Source organism: Salvelinus sp. IW2-2015, linkage group LG18 (assembly GCF_002910315.2).
Source record: "Salvelinus sp. IW2-2015 linkage group LG18, ASM291031v2, whole genome shotgun sequence".
NCBI lineage: Eukaryota > Metazoa > Chordata > Actinopteri > Salmoniformes > Salmonidae > Salvelinus > Salvelinus sp. IW2-2015.
The window spans coordinates 35,273,162-35,291,935 of record NC_036858.1 but is presented as its reverse complement, the minus strand read 5'-3'; the positions used below and the strand labels follow the sequence as shown (position 1 = coordinate 35,291,935).

At 43.0% G+C, this 18,774-nt stretch overlaps 1 protein-coding gene across 1 annotated transcript in view; it reads right to left on the bottom strand.

Moving 5' to 3' along the window:
* Positions 1–18,774, bottom strand: part of LOC111977916 (latent-transforming growth factor beta-binding protein 1-like) — a 129,966-nt gene that overhangs the window by 105,597 nt on the left and 5,595 nt on the right. Inside the window, 1 exon segment of the mRNA XM_070448489.1 lies at positions 12,679–13,105. Within this exon segment, the coding sequence (XP_070304590.1) occupies positions 12,679–13,105 (427 nt within the window).

The following is an 18,774-nucleotide window of genomic DNA, read 5'->3' as shown; positions in this document are numbered from 1 at the left end:
ACCCATGGCCCGGCTAGCTGTCTGAATCGCCGTGACCGCAAACCAACCTCACTACTCACTGGGCCCTTAGGATGACTCGGCTAAGCATGCATCTCCTTAATGTCAATATGCCTTGTCCATTGCTGTTCTGGTTAGTGTTTAGTGGCTTATTTCACTGTAGAGCCTCTAGCCCTGCTCATTATACCTTATCCAACCTTTCAGTTCCACCACCCACACATGCGATGACATCATCTGGTTTCAATTATGTTTCTAGAGACAATATCTCTCTCATCATCACTCAATGCCTAGGTTTACCTCCACTGTATTCACATCCTACTATACCTTTGTCTGTACATTATACCTTGAAGCTATTTTAACACCCCCAGAAACCTGCTCCTTTTACTCTCTGTTCCGGACGTCCTAGACGACCAATTCTCATAGCTTTTAGCCGTACCCTTATCCTACTCTTCTGTTCCTCTGGTGATGTAGAGGTGAATCCAGGCCCTGCATTGCCTAGCTCCACTCCTATTGCCCAGGCGCTCTCTTTTGATGACTTCTGTAACTGTAAAAGCCTTGGTTTCATGCATGTAAACATTAGAAGCCTCCTCCCTAAATTTGTTTTATTCCCTGCTTTAGCACACTCTGCCAACCCGGATGTCCTAGCCGTGTCTGAATCCTGGCTTAGGAAGACCACCAAAAACTCTGAAATCTCCATCCCTAACTACAACATTTTCAGACTAGATAGAACGGCCAAAGGGGGCGGTGTTGCAATCTACTGCAGAGATAGCCTGCAGAGTTCTGTCCTACAATCCAGGTCTGTACCCAAACAATTTGAACTTTTACTTTTAAAAATCCACCTCTCTAAAAACAAGTCTCTCACCGTTGCCGCCTGCTATAGACCACCCTCTGCCCCCAGCTGTGCTCTGGACACCATATGTGAACTGATTGCCCCCCATCTATCTTCAGAGCTCGTGCTGCTAGGCGACCTAAACTGGAACATGCTTAACACCCCAGCCATCCTACAATCTAAGCTTGATGCCCTCAATCTCACACAAATGATCAATGAATCTACCAGGTACCACCCCAAAGCCGTAAACACGGGCACCCTCATAGAAATCATCCTAACCAACTTGCCCTCTAAATACACCTCTGCTGTTTTCAACCAAGATCTGAGCGATGACTGCCTCATTGCCTGCATCCGTAATGGGTCAGCGGTCAAACAACCTCCACTCATCACTGTCAAACGCTCCCTGAAACACTTCAGCGCGCAGGCCTTTCTAATCGACCTGGCCCGGGTATCCTGGAAGGATATTGACCTCATCCCGTCAGTAGAGGATGCCTGGTTATTTTTTTTAAATGCCTTCCTCACCATCTTAAATAAGCATGCCCATTTCAAGAAATTTAGAACCAGGAACAGATATAGCCCTTGGTTATCTCCAGACCTGACTGCCCTTAACCAACACAAAAACATCCTGTGGCGTTCTGCATTATCATCAAACAGCCCCCGTGATATGCAACTTTTCAGGGAAGTTAGAAACCATTATACACAGGCAGTTAGAAAAGCCAAGTCTAGCTTTTTCAATCAGAAATTTGCTTCCTGCAACACAAACTCAAAAAAGTTCTGGAACACTGTAAAGTCCATGGAGAATAAGAACACCTCGTCCCAGCTGCCCACTGCACTGAGGATAAGAAACTCTGTCACCACTGTGTTAACAACCCTCCAGACGAGCTTCAATGCCATACAACTCTCCTTCCGTGGCCTCCAACTGCTCTTAAACGCAAGTAAAACTAAATGCATGCTCTTCAACCGATCGCTGCCTGCACCTGCCCGCCCGTCCAGCATCACTACTCTGGATGGTTCTGACTTAGAATATGTGGACAACTACAAATACCTAGGTGTCTGGTTAGACTGTAAATTCTCCTTCCAGACTCACATCAAACATCTCCAATCCAAAGTTAAATCTAGAATTGGCTTCCTATTTCGCAACAAATCATCCTTCACTCATGCTGCCAAACATACCCTCGTAAAACTGACCATTCTACCGATCCTCGACTTCGGCGATGTCATTTACAAAATAGCCTCCAATACTCTACTCAATAAATTGGATGCAGTCTATCACAGTGCCATCCGTTTTGTCACCAAAGCCCCATATACTACCCACCACTGCGACCTGTACGCTCTCGTTGGCTGGCCCTCGCGTCATACTCATCGCCAAACCCACTGGCTCCAGGTGATCTTCAAGATCCTGCTAGGTAGCACGCGCTCCAGCAGGTATATCTCTCTGGTCACCCCCAAAGCCAATTCCTCCTTTGGCCGCCTCTCCTTCCAGTTCTCTGCTGCCAATGACTGGAACGAACTACAAAAATCTCTGAAACTGGAAACACTTATCTCCCTCACTAGCTTTAAGCACCAGCTGTCAGAGCAGCTCACAGATTACTGCACCTGTACATAGCCCATCTATAATTTAGCCCAAACAACTACCTCTTCCCCTACTGTATTTATTTATTTTGCTCCTTTGCACCCCATTATTTCTATTTCTACTTTGCACATTCTTCCACTGCAAATCTACCATGCCAGTGTTTTACTTGCTATATTGTATTTACTTCACCACCATGGCCTTTTTTTGCCTTTACCTCCCTTATCTCACCCCATTTGCTCACATTGTATATATACTTATTTTTCTACTGTATTATTGACTGTATGTTTGTTTTACTCCATGTGTAACTCTGTGTTGTTGTATGTGTCGAACTGCTTTGCTTTATCTTGGCCAGGTCGCAATTGTAAATGAGAACTTGTTCTCAACTTGCCTACCTGGTTAAATATAGGTGAAATAAAAAAAATTAAATAAAAAAAGGAGAGAACATGCAATTCTGGTGCAGCACATGAGGCCTACACCATTACAAATATCGGCTGGGGAATTAGATATTCATTTTTAAATATAATAGAGCTTATTTGTATAATTAGTAGGCTGACGCATTTATACCTTTCATAATATTTCCCCTAATGTTATTAGCTTACCTCCTCTTTCTCTCTCTATTGTTGCTTCATTCCTTCCTTGCTTTCAACAGTTAAATTAAATAAGTTTAGTTTCCTTTATCTTCATCATTCTAATGACATCCTTGAATAATATAGTGACTTGCGAAAGTATTCACCACCTTGGCATTTTTCCTATTTTGTTGCCTTACAACCTGGAATTAAAATTGATTTTTTTGGGGGGTTTGTATCATTTGACACACAACATGCTGTCACGCCCTGACCTTTGTTATCTATGTTTTCTTTATTATTTTGGTTAGGTCAGGGTGTGACGAGGGTGGGTATGCTTGTTTTGTATTGTCTAGGGTTTTTTGTGTGTCTAGGGGTGTTGGTAAGTCTAGGCATATGTATGTCTATGGTGGCCTGAATTGGTTCCCAATCAGAGGCAGCTGTTTATCGTTGTCTCTGATTGGGGATCATATTTAGGTTGCCATTTTCCCTTTTGGTTTTGTGGGTTCTTATTCTATGTTTAGTTGCCTGTCTGCACTAGCCATATTAGCTTCACGGTTCGTTTTGTTATTTTGTTCGTTTTGTTCAGTGTTCATCCTTTAAATAAAGAAGAATGTACGCTTATCACGCTGCGCCTTGGTCTCCTCCCTACGACGGCCGTGACACATGCCTACCACTTTGAAGACGCAAAATATTATTTATTGTGAAACAAACAAGAAATAAGACCAAAAAAATGAAAACTTGAGCGTGTATAACTATTCACCCCCCGCCCAAAGTCAATACTTTGTAGAGCCACCTTTTGCAGCAATTACAGCTGCAAATCTCTTGTGGTATGTCTCTATAAGCTTGGCACATCTAGCCACTGGGATTTTTGCCCATTCTTTAAGGCAAAACTGCTCCAGCTCCTTCAAGTTGAATGGGTTTTGCTGGTGTACAGAAATCTTTAAGTCATACCACAGATCCTCAATTGGATTGAGGTCTGGGCTTTGACTAGGCCATTCCAAGACATTTAAATATTTCCCCTTAAACCACTTGAGTGTTGCTTTAGCAGTATGCTTAGGGTCATTGTCCTGCTGGAAGGTGAACCTCCGTCCCAGTCTCAAATCTCTGGAAGACTCTGCAAGAATTTCCCTGTATTTAGCCCCATCCATCATTCCTTTAATTCTGACCAGTTTCCCAGTCCCTGCCGATGGAAAACATCCCCACAGCATGATGCTGCCACCGGGGTGATGAGAGGTGTTGGGTTTGCGCCAGACATAGCGTTTTCCTTGATGGCCAAAAAGCTCAATTTTAGTCTCATCTGACCAGAGTACCTTCTTCCATATGTTTGGTGAGTCTCCCACATGTATTTGGCAAACACCAAACATTTTGATGATTTTTTTCTTTAAGCAATAGCTTTTTTTCTGGCCACTCTTCCGTAAAGCCCAGTTCTGTGAAGTGTATGGCTCAAAGTGGTCCTATGGACAGATACTCCAATTTCCGCTGTGGAGCTTTGCAGCTCCTTCAGGGTTATCTTTGGTCTCTTTGTTGCCTCTCTGATTAATGCCCTGGTCCGTGAGTTTTGGTGGGCGGCCCTCTCTTGGCAGGTTTGTTGTGGTGCCATATTCTTTCCATTTTTTAATATTGGAATCAATGGTGCTCCGTGCGATGTTCAAAGTTTCTAATATTTTTTTTATAACCCAACTATAATCTGTACTTCTCCACAACTTTGTCCCTGACCTGTTTGGAGAGCTCCTTGGTCTTCATGGTGCCACTTGCTTGGTGGTGCCACTTGCTTAGTGGTGTTGCAGACTCTGGGGCCTTTCAGAAGAGGGGTATATCTACTGAGATCTTGTGACAGATCATGTGACACTTAGATTGCACACAGGTGGACTTTATTTAACTAATTATGTGACTTCTGAAGGTAATTGGTTGCACCAGATCTTATTTAGGGGCTTCATAGCGAAGGGGGTAAATACATATGCACACACCCCTTTTCCGTTTTTTATTTAAAGTAATTTTTTTCATTTCACTTCACCAATTTTGACTATTTTGTGTATGTCCATTACATAATATCAAAATAAATTCCATTTAAATCGCAGGTTGTAATGCAACAAAATAGGAAAAATGCCAAGGGGGATGAATACTTTTGCAATGCCCTGTATAGGACTAGAATTAGATCCAGAAGGCTTTCACTTCTCTTCACGAAGACTGAATGGTTGTGGTCTGAATAAATAACTGCTATAGCCTCCCGCCATTGCGCGTTCGCTCTTCTTTCAAACTACCGTGAGTTCTATTGGCTGTTGTATTTAACATTCAGCAAACAAGAGCTTGCGTCCCTCTTCGAATAGTCTATTGGTATATGAAATGCTAAAAGAAAATCCAGCAAGCTATTCTAGTCTAGCATTTCCTGCATGGTACTCCAAAAGCTAAGAAGTGTTTTTTAAGGAGAGAGGCCAGTGGAGGTGCGTGAGTATTGCACAGTGCATTCTGAAAGTATTCAGACCCCTTGACTTTCCTAATTTACACACAATCTACACACAATACCCCATAATGAAGTAGCAAAAACAGGTTTAGAGATTTTTGCAAATGTATAAAAAAAAATTTAAACTGAAATATCACATTTACATAAGTATTCCGACCCTTTACTCAGTACTTTGTCGAAGCACCTTTGGCAGTGATTACAGCCTCAAGTCTTCTTGGGTATGACGCTACAAGCTTGGCACACCTGTATTTGGGGAGTTTCTCCCATTTTTCTCTACAGATCCTCTCTATCTCTGTCAGGTTGGATGAGGAGCGTCGCTGCACAGCTATTTTCAGGCCTCTCCAGAGATGTTCGATAGAGTTCAAGTTCGGGCTCTGGCCGGGCCACTCAAGGACATTCAGAGACTTGTCTCGAAGCCACTCCTGAGTTGTCTTAGCTGTGTGCTTAGGGTCATTGTCCTGTTGGAAGGTGAATTTTCGCCCCCCAGTCTGAGGTGCTGAGCGCTCTGGAGCAGGTTTTCATCAAGGATTTCTCTGTACTTTGCTCCATTCATCTTTCCCCTGATCCTGACTAGTCTGCAGAGATGGTTGTACTTCTGGAAGTTTCTCCCATCTGCACAAAGGAACTCTGAAGCTCTGTGAGAGGGACCATCAGGTTCTTGGCATCGGGTTCTTAGTCACCTCCCTGACCAAGGCCCTTCTCCCCCGATTGCTCAGTTTGGCCGGGTGGCCAGCTCTAGGAAGAGTCTTGGTAGATCCAAATTTCTTCAATTTAAGAATGATGGAGGCCAATGTGCTCTTGGGGATCTTCAATGCTGCAGAAATGTTTTTGTACCCTTCCCCAGATCTGTGCCTCGACACAATCCTGTCTTGGATCTCTACGGACAATTATTTCGACCTCATGGCTTGTTTTTTTCTCTGACATCCACTGTCAACTGTGGGACTTATATAGACAGGTGGGACTTTCCAAATCATGTCCAATCAATTGAAATTTACCACAGGTGGACTCCAATCAAGTTGTAGAAACATCTCAAGGATGATAAATGGAAACAGGATGCACCTGAGCTCAATTTRGAGTCTCATAGCAAAGGGTCTGAATAGTTATGTAAATAAGGTATTTCTGTTTTCTATTTGTAATAAATTTGCAAACATTTCTAAAATCTTGTTCCGCTTTGTCATTATGGGGTATTGTGTGTAGATTGAGTTTTTCTTTTTATTTAATCAATTTTACAATAAGGCTGTAACGTAACAAAATGTTGAAAAAGTCAAGTGGTCTGAATACTTTCCCAATGCACTGTACGTTAGAAGCTTATTATGCATAACCCATCACTAATTAGCTAAATATAAGGCTAATACTGCTAATATTGAATGTATTACCTGAAAGAGGTAGGCTAGGACATACAATATATATATAGGCTATATATCAATATAGAACAGGATTATCTATTTTGGATGCAATTTGAATGGAGGTGATGGAGAGCGAGAAAGACTGAGTGAGTGTCCACGCGCGCGTGCACTGATTCAAAGCAACAATATTCGAGTGATTGGCTGTATTAAAAATCTCCAGCTGCAATTAAAATTTAAAAAAGATCTTTACAATAAAAATATGAGGTGACCCCCGAAAGCCAGATGGAGATGGGTCAATTGAATGCGCATTCGGTCTTGATATTACTGTAGCATAGACTATGCCTGTCACAAGAAATAAAGCTACTATGATGAGATGATAGGTCTACATGCATTGTGAACTGCGCTCCATACTGAGATGGGCAGTCTGTCCCCACCCCGAGCATTGATGATACATCATGCAGAGGCCGTAGAGAAGCCAGATTGAGACATTGCATATAATTTAAAAGTTCCATTTCACGCCATGCTGTTCATATAAATAATTTATTATAATTTCTCGCAATTATTTATCCCGGGGAAAAGAGAGTGGTTTTGGCTGGTAAATCCCGGGGAATTTCTATAACCGGGTTCCCGCCATTCACCCTAGTGAATACTATATACAGTAAATGTGTGTGTGTGTGTGTGTGTGTGTGCGTGCACACGTGTTCATGTGAGTGTGTCGGCGGTGCCTTCATCACTCCCCATTCCTATAATAGAAGGGTGTATCTCTTTACCTCCTCCCCAATGACAAGAGGTGAGAGGTCAGGCTGGTCTCTCCCTGACCCAGCTCTGCTAACTCCACTAAATACTCGCTGACACACAGCAAAGCTACCTACTTAGGAGGCTTTGCCCAGCCTTCTCACAGCCACAGAGGTATGAGTTTGGCCCTCCAACCATCAGCCACAACACTGAAACAGAAGCCCTCTGTTGTAGTAAGAGGGCCCCACTGTAGACTATTCTTCCCAGCCACTGCAAATTCATCTCATCAGCAGCAGTCGTAGAGGGGCAAATCCATGGTATCGAATTACGCTTTGACTCAGTTTTTTCACTTCAAAATGTATGCCAAACCAAAACCATGATTTCACAGTTTAATAAACCATACAACTCTATGCACAATGACTACTTTTAACAAGTTCCACTGTAAAATGTAATAAAACTAATTTAGTGGATGAATCAAACTTTGGTAATGAAATTAGGGAAAAATCTCCCTCAGGTTTTTATGCGACCAAGTTTTCCAAAAAACGTAAATATCTGCTCCGAATGAAAATTCAAAGATGTCCGCAGAAGTAATGGGGTGTTAGCTATAACACGACCCCTTGACTTTGAAAAAAAATCTATTTTGGTTATTGAACTACAGTAAGCGAAGTGCATTTACATGAGTCCCTGATCTGTACTACACAGAAACGCATAATTATGGATATTAATGTAACTCTCCTCATGTTTCACAAGTTTGAACATCACAGCGCAGCACAGCACAGTAGAGTACATTGCAGTACAATATAGCAGAGTAGAAGTAGGGTAGAGTTCAGTACAGTAGAATAGACTAGAGTACAGTACAGTAGATTGAAGTCGAGTAAAGTACAGTAAAGTAGAGTATAGTTCACAACAGTATAATATACTGTACTCTACTCAAATTTTCCTTACTGTACTGTATTGTATTATACTGTACTACTGTATTGGAGTATACTCTACTCTACTCACTGTACTGTATTACATTGTACTGTATTACTCTACTGTGCTCTACTCACTGTACAGTACTGTTCTGTACTGTACTCAGTACTGTACGGTATTGTATGGTACTCTACTGTGCTCTACTCACTATACAGTACTGTTCTGTACTGTACTCAGTACTGTACGGTATTGTATGGTACTCTACTGTGCTCTACTCACTATACAGTACTGTTCTGTACTGTACTCAGTACTGTACGGTATTGTATGGTACTCTACTGTGCTCTACTCACTATACAGTACTGTTCTGTACTGTACTCAGTACTGTACGGTATTGTATGGTACTCTACTGTGCTCTACTCACTATACAGTACTGTTCTGTACTGTACTCAGTACTGTACGGTATTGTATGGTACTCTACTGTGCTCTACTCACTATACAGTACTGTGCTGTACTATCCAAACTTGTGAAACATGCATCTATGATAGGTTCAAATTTGGTCCAGGGACTGGCCAGGGTGGACTGACCAAATTTCAACAACTTTTCAACTTCCATAGACGTCCGGTGTCGGTCAGTGCTTAGTGGGTGGGGGGGTGGTTACAGTAAATGGAAAGAGAGGGGGCTCATGGGTATGTGTCACTAAGAGCTGGGAGTGGTGACATTAACTGGAGAGAGGCAGAGAGAGAGAGAGAAAGGGGGAGAGAGAAAGGCATGGGTTGTCCAGATTTAGACTGTTTTAACACTCTTGGTTTGACCAACAAGCGACAGAAAGTCAACAAACAAAAATGATGAGCTGAACATACCAGTATGCCAGTGGAAGGGAGGACAGTAGCAGGTGACCCAACTGTGGTTTGTGACTATTATAATTACCCATTGTAGCCAATTCAGTTGCAGTAATTCCGTTACAGATCTGGTAACGTAATTACGCGTTTTAATCACTTAATAATTCATAAACTAGGCAATATTTCATAAATTCATAAATATTTCATAAATTCCAAAACAAAATGTAAGTGTTGTTATTTATATTATTTATTTGTTGGCAGGGGTCTTAACCTCAACATGATTGTGTTTTGATATATTTCTGACACCTTTTAAGACTTTCCTGGGAGACGTTTTCTAAGACCCATTTTCCATCTGTTTATCCAGAAATCAAAGCCTTTACTTATGCCTAATTTGTAAGATGGAAAATGGTTGAAAAATGTAACTATGCCTCAATCTACCAAAATTAGAATCTCTTAGCTTTCATTGACACCCAATTTGATACGCTACTATCAACATGTTGGTGCTCATGGGTCCTTTTCAATGGAAATGCCCAGAGTCAGGAACGGAGAGAGGTAGAGAGAAAGAGAAAAATAGAGGATGGACAGATCTGTTCTCTAGCACTTTAGTCTGCTGCTTGGGAGACAGAAACCAGCTGGTCCTGTGTTTAGATGAGAAGCTCTGGGGTGGATTGAGAGTATGGGTCTAAGGAGAATGGGTGCAGATTGCCATTGACACCAGTATATCTATTTAAGCTGGTCTCCTCTCAAGGGCATAGCTAAGGTTTCAGTGACACAAGAGCCTCATCCACTCTTTGTTGTTCTTACCACTTTGACTTGATCTAGGAGGCTGGCTGTAGTCTGAGCAGGTGGCCTCAGACATCAAAGGGCTTTAATAATAGCCAGACCAAACAAACAGGTCATGTTTATTTTTTTTACAAACAGGTAGTTTAAGGATGGTTTACGAAATTGGGACACAAGGAAGAGGATTGTCACGGAATGTGTGAGGTCAACGGAAGGTCAATGATTTGTTGTGACTGGAGCAGACACAACATGAACACAAATATGTTTGTTTGGGGTTATTTGCGGGTGGGGGCTTTGAACATTGTAGCAAAGCACAGTCCAATCAGAATCTGGCTTCAGTCTGAGATTTAAAGGATTTCTACCACCGATGGCATGCATGAAATGTTGTTACTCTGTCAAATAAATGCAACGGGTCTCCTGCAGCTAAACTTTAAATATGCCAGCAAAAGAGAGCTGAAAAGTCAGGGTAGGCAGAGGGAGAGAGAAAGAAAGAGGGAAAGGGAGAAGTTGTAAACATAAGATCTTATTCCAGTCTCAACAAAATATCTGGCAAGACTGGGTGTGCTGGCAATGGCTGTGCAATTAAATAGAAAAAAAATGGATTTTTTTCAACGTTTCACTTTATTCAAGGAATGGTTACAAGAGCCTGGTAGTCTGAAATATCAGAGCAGAGATCTTGCTCATTTCTATATAAACAGATCATTGACTGGGGGGTGAACCTGTGCAGTCTCGACCTTCAGCACTCAAATTCTCTGGCCACGCTCACACACTCCACCACTGGCCCCTGTTACCATTCCAAGTCCTCCCCAAGAGAACCGGCACACTCCGCTCTACCGTAGTGAACCCAGTAAATGTAAACAGAGCTCGCTCATAGTTTATCAGCACGAATGTGTCAGATGAGAGACAGAGAGAGAAAGACAGAGAGACGGAGAGGAAAAAGAGAGAGCGAGAGAGCGAGGCGGAAATCCACGTTTGTCAGTGCTCCGTTGCGGTTAGTTGATTCTCTGATTCCTTGATTGACTCAATACCCAGACCCAGCACCTTGCACACTTGGAATTTGGAGCTGATCCCATGTGATTAATTTGGTTCCAGTATTCTACTCAAAAAATGGATGCTTGGATACAGTTCCCATTTTCATTTTATACAACCAGAGAAAGGAGAAATAGCCAACTTCCTGGGTGTAACTAAGAACATATTGGCACCACAAAGAAATTCCTGCTCGGGGAGTCACACACACACGCACGCACGCACGCACGCACACACACACACACACACACACACACACACACACACACACACACACACACACACACACACACACACACACCATTTCCTTAGCTCTAAATCTCCCTGTGTACCAAATACATGAGGACCATCACCTCCAGTAATGCCAGAGCCCAATCCAGAGACAAGCCCAATTTGGGGCGGCAGGTAGCCTAGTGGTTAGCGCGATGGGCCAGCCAAAAGGTTGCTGGATTGAATCCCCGAGCTGACAAGGTAAAAATCTGTCACTCTGCCCCTGAACAAGGCAGTTAACCCAATGTTCCCCGGTAGGCCGTCATTGTAAATAGGAATTTGTTCTTAACTGACTTGCCTAGTTAAATAAAGGTTAAATAAAAACATTTAAAATCCAAACCTCTTCTATCACACTTTGATCTTTCCTGAGAAATCAGCACTCACTACCGACAAATCGCCCCCTGTTAGTCTGGGTATTCTATGAGGTCAGACACTTATAATAACAATGGCACATTCCCCCACTACTTTAGCTATTCAAAGGTTAACGGTTAAACAAAGCTTTCTGTCGTAAGGCTCTCGACACCGATTGACCCTTTCAATTGAACCATACCAGCAGACATTACAGTAACAAACTTTTTCCCATGATTTATGTGTTTAACAAAAATGATGGGGCGAGACTCCTCACAGCACAGCATGGATGACTGATCCTACATGACTGAACCTACAACCGCACCAACGATGTCTCATTGCAATCCGTCAACCAATGTGGATACGCAAGACTAACAAAAGAGTGATACAAAAATCCTATACTAGACATAATGGCATAGGTGTTAAATAAACTAGAGTGATGAAAACAGGTTAACCCATTAAGTGACATCACTGTTGGATCTAACCAATGAAATCCCATCAGTCAAGGAGCCCCCTTCCACTGCCCTGACGACCCTCTCTTTGATGAGGTCACAGGGCATGTGTTTGGCTAGACAACCCGATCATTTGTCATTTTAAGGGTCAGAGGAGTCACTGAGACCAGCCATTGGCTCAGTCATCCATTTATCACACTAGACAATCTCTCTGAGTGTCATACCAAAATATAATCTGAAATCTCTTGAAATTGAACAGAAATTCGACACATTTAGTAAAAATACAGTTTGTAATGGTATAAAATGAAACCTTTATTTATCTTGCCCTGCCGCTGCTTTTGCATATCTAACTGATCTGATTATGAATGATAGATCTGGAGAGTATGTTTTTATTTGAAATATCAGATAACATGTTCCTGCACTCATAGAAGTGACGTGGGAATAGCTCCCTGTGAGAAATAATCCCCAGTGTAAATTGAGAGCAGCATTCGAGCACACAGATCTGGGTGCAATTACATGCTGCACTTGTAGAGAGAATACTCACTGCTGGGGCCGGACCAGGTGGGGGGATTGCTTGACAGTCAGGGTCATCTGGGCCATGTTGCTGACAGGGACTGGCGCAGGGATATAACCCTGCTGGAGGATGGGCACTTGCTGGGGAATGGGCCGCTGGGGCACTACGTTGTGTCCCTTGGTGTGCCCATTGCTGTGCCCATTGGTGTGCCCATTGCTGTGTCCATTGGTGTGCCCATTGCTGTGTCCATTGGTGTGCCCATTGCTGTGTCCATTGGTGTGCCCATTGCTGTGTCCATTGGTGTGTCCATTGGTGTGGCCGTTCCCTGGCTGCGCTGGGTAGGAGGAGGTGGGCATGGTGTTCTGTTCACATGCCTTGCCCTTGGAGCCCAGCTTGCAGACACAGAGCTGGGGCCTCAGACACATTCCTCCATTCTGGCACTGGGGCAGACAGTTGGCTGCAGCACAAAACATAGGGGGGGAAGAGAGAGAAAGAGAGAGTGAGATAGCAACGTGTACATACACACTCATACAACATATACAAACTCCAGAAGTAGACATAATATACCATGTTAAATGCCAGCTATATGACGTTGTCTCAGGGAGCTATTTTCAGACATTTATTGAGGAAACTCAGGTAGTGGGGGTTCATTTAGGTGCCATAGAGTCATTACTCAAACCAGAAGTAATGTACGATTTAGGACAAAAGTATCATGAATTAATAATGCATTACCAAACATGGAGTCGCTGTTGTTCCTGGTTAACAAATTAATCTCTACAGTACTTAGCATTCATAATAAGATTTTTGTCGTGGAAAAGGCAGAGGGACAGGGATAGAAAACCCTGTGACAGAATCGAAATCCCTAACAATCACAGTCGGAGAAAGCTATTCCCGTGTCTCTCTCTCGTTATTAGTATTAGCAGCCAAAGTAAATACCACCTCCACGGTTCCCCACACTGTGAATGTACCCTCCCAAAGCTGAGAGTTTGACAGTGCTTTACTCAAGCTGAGGCTCGGTAATCAATTACTGGAGTCCCCGGCACAATGACATATGTGCGGTGGGTTGGGGCATCAGAGAGAGGGACTGTGTGTGTGTGTGTGTGTGTGTGTGTGTGTGTGTGTTTGAGTTGTTACAGGAGGCTGGCAGGTAGCCTGTAATTACACTGTGCTCCCTTCTCTTATTAAAAAGGCACAGGACTGGGACTGTCATTTTTCAACTACAAAGCCTGCCTCGAGGCCACAGTGGCCAAAGCTTACACACTCCAATGCGCGTGCACGCACCCACATACACACACACACACATTGTAGATAATCAAATCAAACCCACTTTTTTGCTTTCATTGGAGCCATCATTCCAGAGGTGGTGTGTGTGTGTGAAGTGTGAGAGCAAATGTCTCTGCCCAGCCCCACAGGCTCCCTGAGGGGGGCTCCTCCACCACACTCCTCATTACCATCACTAGTTCCTTTTGATTTGTGAAAGTGATTAATGAGAGAGAGAGAGCAAACTGCATCAAAAAGCAAGTCATGCATCGCCCAAGGACATGAAAACAAATACAAATCCCTCTCACTCTCAATAGGCGTCTACTAATGACTCACCACTGGCTCAAAGCTTTTTTTACCCGACTGAGCTATTTAGACACATGAGACCTAATAAACGCATGCTGTGCAACAAGAGACCCCCCTTAGAAGCATCAGGGTGCGATTACATCACAGATTACATCACTCCTGCTAAGTTATGTTTTGGTTTATTCATACCCCACACTATAATTTTCCACTCAAGGACGTTTGTTTTTTTTGTTGTTTTTTTTCTGAGTAGAGTAAATGGTTTTATTTTTTTCGCCGCTGGACCTGAGTAAGGCTACCATCGGTTTGTGAATAGGGCTACACAAGAGCGCTGTTCTGTGACAAGGGCACGGCGTACGTGATGCCGATTTAAGCGTTAGCTGGGGAGGGAAAATAAGTGACGTCCCACTTTGATAAAACGACACCTCGGTTGACTCATAGGGAGTGTTGCTGGAGTCTGCAAGGGTCTGTCGTGGAATACAAAAATGTATTTGTGTGTGTGCCTACATTAAGCACCTGGGGAAATCAAGGTGCAACATCATATGCTTATAGTAGTGGATATACAACCGATACTACCTTTCTCAGGATATAATGTTGCACGCCGATGATCCAGTGCAGATGTTACGGGATGTCCCATTAGCTGAACAACCCCCCATCCTACAGCCTGTCCACAACGATCCCTAAGGTCTCACTGATTCCCAGGGCAGCAGATGACCTAAAGTTTATATTTCTTGATTTATTTCTCTACCACAAAGTTAAATTGGATCTGAAAGGGTGCTGCAGTTGTGTGAATACTGTTTTTTGACAAGAAAGAAAATATGTCTTTGTCCTCGCTCATAAACTGTCTTTCTGCCCGCCTCCTGTACAATATGTAGGATAGAGACAGAGCACCTGTGGCTACAATGCTGACTCAAGCAGTCTGGGCCTCAATGGCCATTTCTATAAATGATAATTCATCATTGTGTTTATCGCTGGAGTTGACACAAGACAGCATTGTAAACTTCCAGCCAACTGTCTGACATTATACTTCACTAAAGCAGGTGGAGAGCCAAGTCAATTAAGACATTCCTGTTGCCATGGTATTGTGCCCATACTTAGTCCTCACCCCACTTAACTGCTGCTCCAGATCCAGGGAATCCGAATGGGCGCTGCACAATGACAACAGCCAGATACGTTCCCCTCAATCAGCAGACTAATCATAAATCACCAGGTGCTGGGCTGGGATGAAAACTGCTCTGTTTTCTCCATCTATCGTGTCACTTATTTCCATTGTCTAAGAATGGACAGATGAACTGATTTCCCTGATAAGAATTAGCCTCCTCTTTTCCTCCATCTATTTTCAATTCCCTCCCTTTAGCTCTCTGACTTGGAAAAAAACCTGTCCAAGTCGTGCTCGCCTGGTCTTGGCAGGCGGCTGCGATCTCAGAAAAAAATGATGGTATGCATGCATAGAGGAGATGAAGAGACTAAACACATCTCTACATGACTAAAAGTATGTGGACACCTGCTCGTCGAACATCTCATTCCAAAATCATGGGCATTAATATGGAGTTTGTCCACCCTTTGTCCACCCAAACTATTGAAGGTGAAATCATTTATTTTATCATTTTTTTGTTTCTGCTTCATGATTTTTTTAGCTCGTTTTGCCAACTCCGGCACATTTACTTTGATGAGGAAACAGCTATAACAGCCTCCACTCTTCTGGGAAGGCTATCCACTAGATGTTGGAACATTGCTGTGGGGATTTTCTTCCATTCAGCCACTTGCTTCCATTCAGCATTAGTGAGGTCGGGCACTGATCTTGGGCGATTAAGCCTGGCTCGCAGTCAGTGTTCCAATTCATCCGAAAGGGGTTGAGGTCAGGGCTCTGTGCAGGCAAGTCAAGTCCTTTCATGCCGATCTTGACAAACCATTTCTGTATGGACCTCGCTTCATGCACGGGGGCATTGTCATGCTGAAACAGGAAAGGGCCCCCCCAAACTGTTGCCACAAAATTGGAAGCACAGAATTGTCTATAATGTCATTGTATGCTGTAGCATTAAGATTTCCCTTCACTTGAACTAAGGGGCCTAGCCCGAACCTTGAAAAACAGCCCCAGAAAATTATTCCTCCTCCACCAAATTTTACAGTCGGCACTATGCATTCTGGCAGGTAGAGTTCGCCTGGCATCCGCCAAACCCAGATTCGTCCATCAAGACTGCCAGATGTTGAAGCGTGATTCATCACTCCAGAGAACGCTTCGGAGTCAAATGGCGGCGAGATTTACAGCACTCCAGCCAACGCTTGGCATTGCACATGGTGATCTTAGGCTTGTGTGCGGCTTCTTGGCTACGTGCTTCAGCACTCTGCGGTCCCGTTCTGTAAGTTTGTATGGCCTACCACTTTGCGGCTGAGCCGTTGTTCCTCCTAGATATTTCCACTTCCTAATAACAGCACTTACAGTTAACCAGGGCAGCTCCTATGACGGTGCCATGTTGAATGCCACTGAGCTCTTCAGTAAGGCCAATCTACTGCCAATGATTGTCTATGGAGATTGCATGGCTGTGTGCTCGATTTTATTGACCTGTCAGCAACGGGTGTGGCTGAAACAGCCGAATCCACTCATTTGAAGGGGTGTCCCCATACTTCTGCATATATAGTGAACCTGACAGCCCTGAGTAACCAAAGAAATCTACAAAGAAAACGTCAAGTAATCAGGAATATAAAGCCTTGATATGAGGTCTGCAAAGGGGAGTCCTGGTAAGGCAACTGAGAGACAAAGACATAATGATATAATGGTGGACTTACATGGATTACAAGAGCATCTTAATACTGTAAAGGAAAAGTTTACATTATAGTTTTTAGCTCTTCCTTGTTAATCTTCAAAAGAGGTCATTTGCCTCTTTCAATAGGCTATAGTCCTTATATTTCTCCTATAGGTTGGACTAGCCCAGTAGCGCTAAAGCCTGCTTAAATTATCCTCAGATAACGATGAGGACCAAGAGCACAAATACACTTTTGCGAGTCCATCCTATCCACCTCACTATAGTATCTGGCTGCCTCATTTGCTTTCAACACCCTGTGCTGTTTTTTTAGGGACGCGCAAGGCAACGGCACAAGAGAGCTTAAATATATAAAATGGTTGAACCTGTCACATTCTCTTAATTTTGGGGGAGTTTCAAGCGGCCTCTTCTTGAGCAATCCTTCATGAAAAATGAAGACGGCTCCTCCGCTGTGCTGTGCAGCTACGCCGAAGTGAAATATTTTCTTGTTCTGTTTTGTCTGGCCTGGACTGCCTACTTTTGGGTTGCACTCGGTTAAGGGAGAAATGGTCTGGGCAGCTTTTCAAAGCGTGCGATTACCATGCGGCTCCACATTGTGAATAGCCATGCCAAACTCCAGTGGAAGAGGAGGAATTGAGCCTGGTGGAGGTGCTGCTGCCTAAGGCCAAATGGATCTCAAAGACCATCTAACACATGTCTCTCTCAGACAAACAAAAGTGAAACTAATCACTGCATCTTTCATTTCTACATCTCTTTTTATTTTCTTTCTCTTGAATTGAACTTCTGGAATATTAAAGAGGAACACTGGAGTTCTACAATTAGTGAACAGGTACAACAGGAAATTACTGCTCCAGAGTGTTAATACACAGCTAAGTGTTGGTAAGAGCGTAGAGCTGGCAACTCCAAGGTCTTGGATTGAATTCCCACAGGGATCACAAAGGCCTATACACTCTAAAAATGAATGTACTCACTGTACTGTTAGTCACTTTTGTATTAAAGTGACTGCTAAGTGACATGCATTTCTATATTATAGGCCTATTATTACTAAAGCCATTTTCTCTTGTGGATAGTCTTGAACCTAGCAGAAAAGACAACAGAGTGCTATTCTGCTCTGCAATTCAATAATCATATGTCGTTAGACTACTTGCTCTGCGTCTGGAATAGACTGAATAAATCCTTGGGATGTTTGCTCAATCTCTATTAGACTACAGTCCATTAAGAGGACAGAGAGGAGTTTTTAGTATCTGCATCACATGACTGGAACTCTCTGGATGCCATTAAGACAAAAACAATTACAATAATAATATTCGAAGGCACAAAACATTTATAACATATTTTCAACATTAGTGTTGTGGTTACAACATGATGTCATCTAATAAGGAATGCCAATAACAGCTTTATGATTAAACATGCTTGGTCCATTTGCCATGTAATAAATAGGCCAGGTTTTCAGCTTTCTCCATCTCTGTCACTGTTTAAGGAACGTGTTAGAATGAGCTCCACTTACTCTTAAATGCACATGAAGTCTTGAGAATGTATTGTGTGTGGCTTTGCATGGACAATATCCTGGATTAAATATCCTAGTGGTAAAGTGTTGTAAGATATTCACAGCTTCTACTTGTTATCTGGAAAATTTCAAAGCTTGCCTTGGTGGGAGGTTGGGGGTTGTTGGCGCCATGTGTAAGGCATTGCCAGAACAAACAAAATATATTTCTATTAAGAAACCCTTTTGTTGGCATTTTCGGTGAGGGTAGTGGGTGGGGGGCTGGGATGTTCTGAAAATCAAACTCCATTAAACATT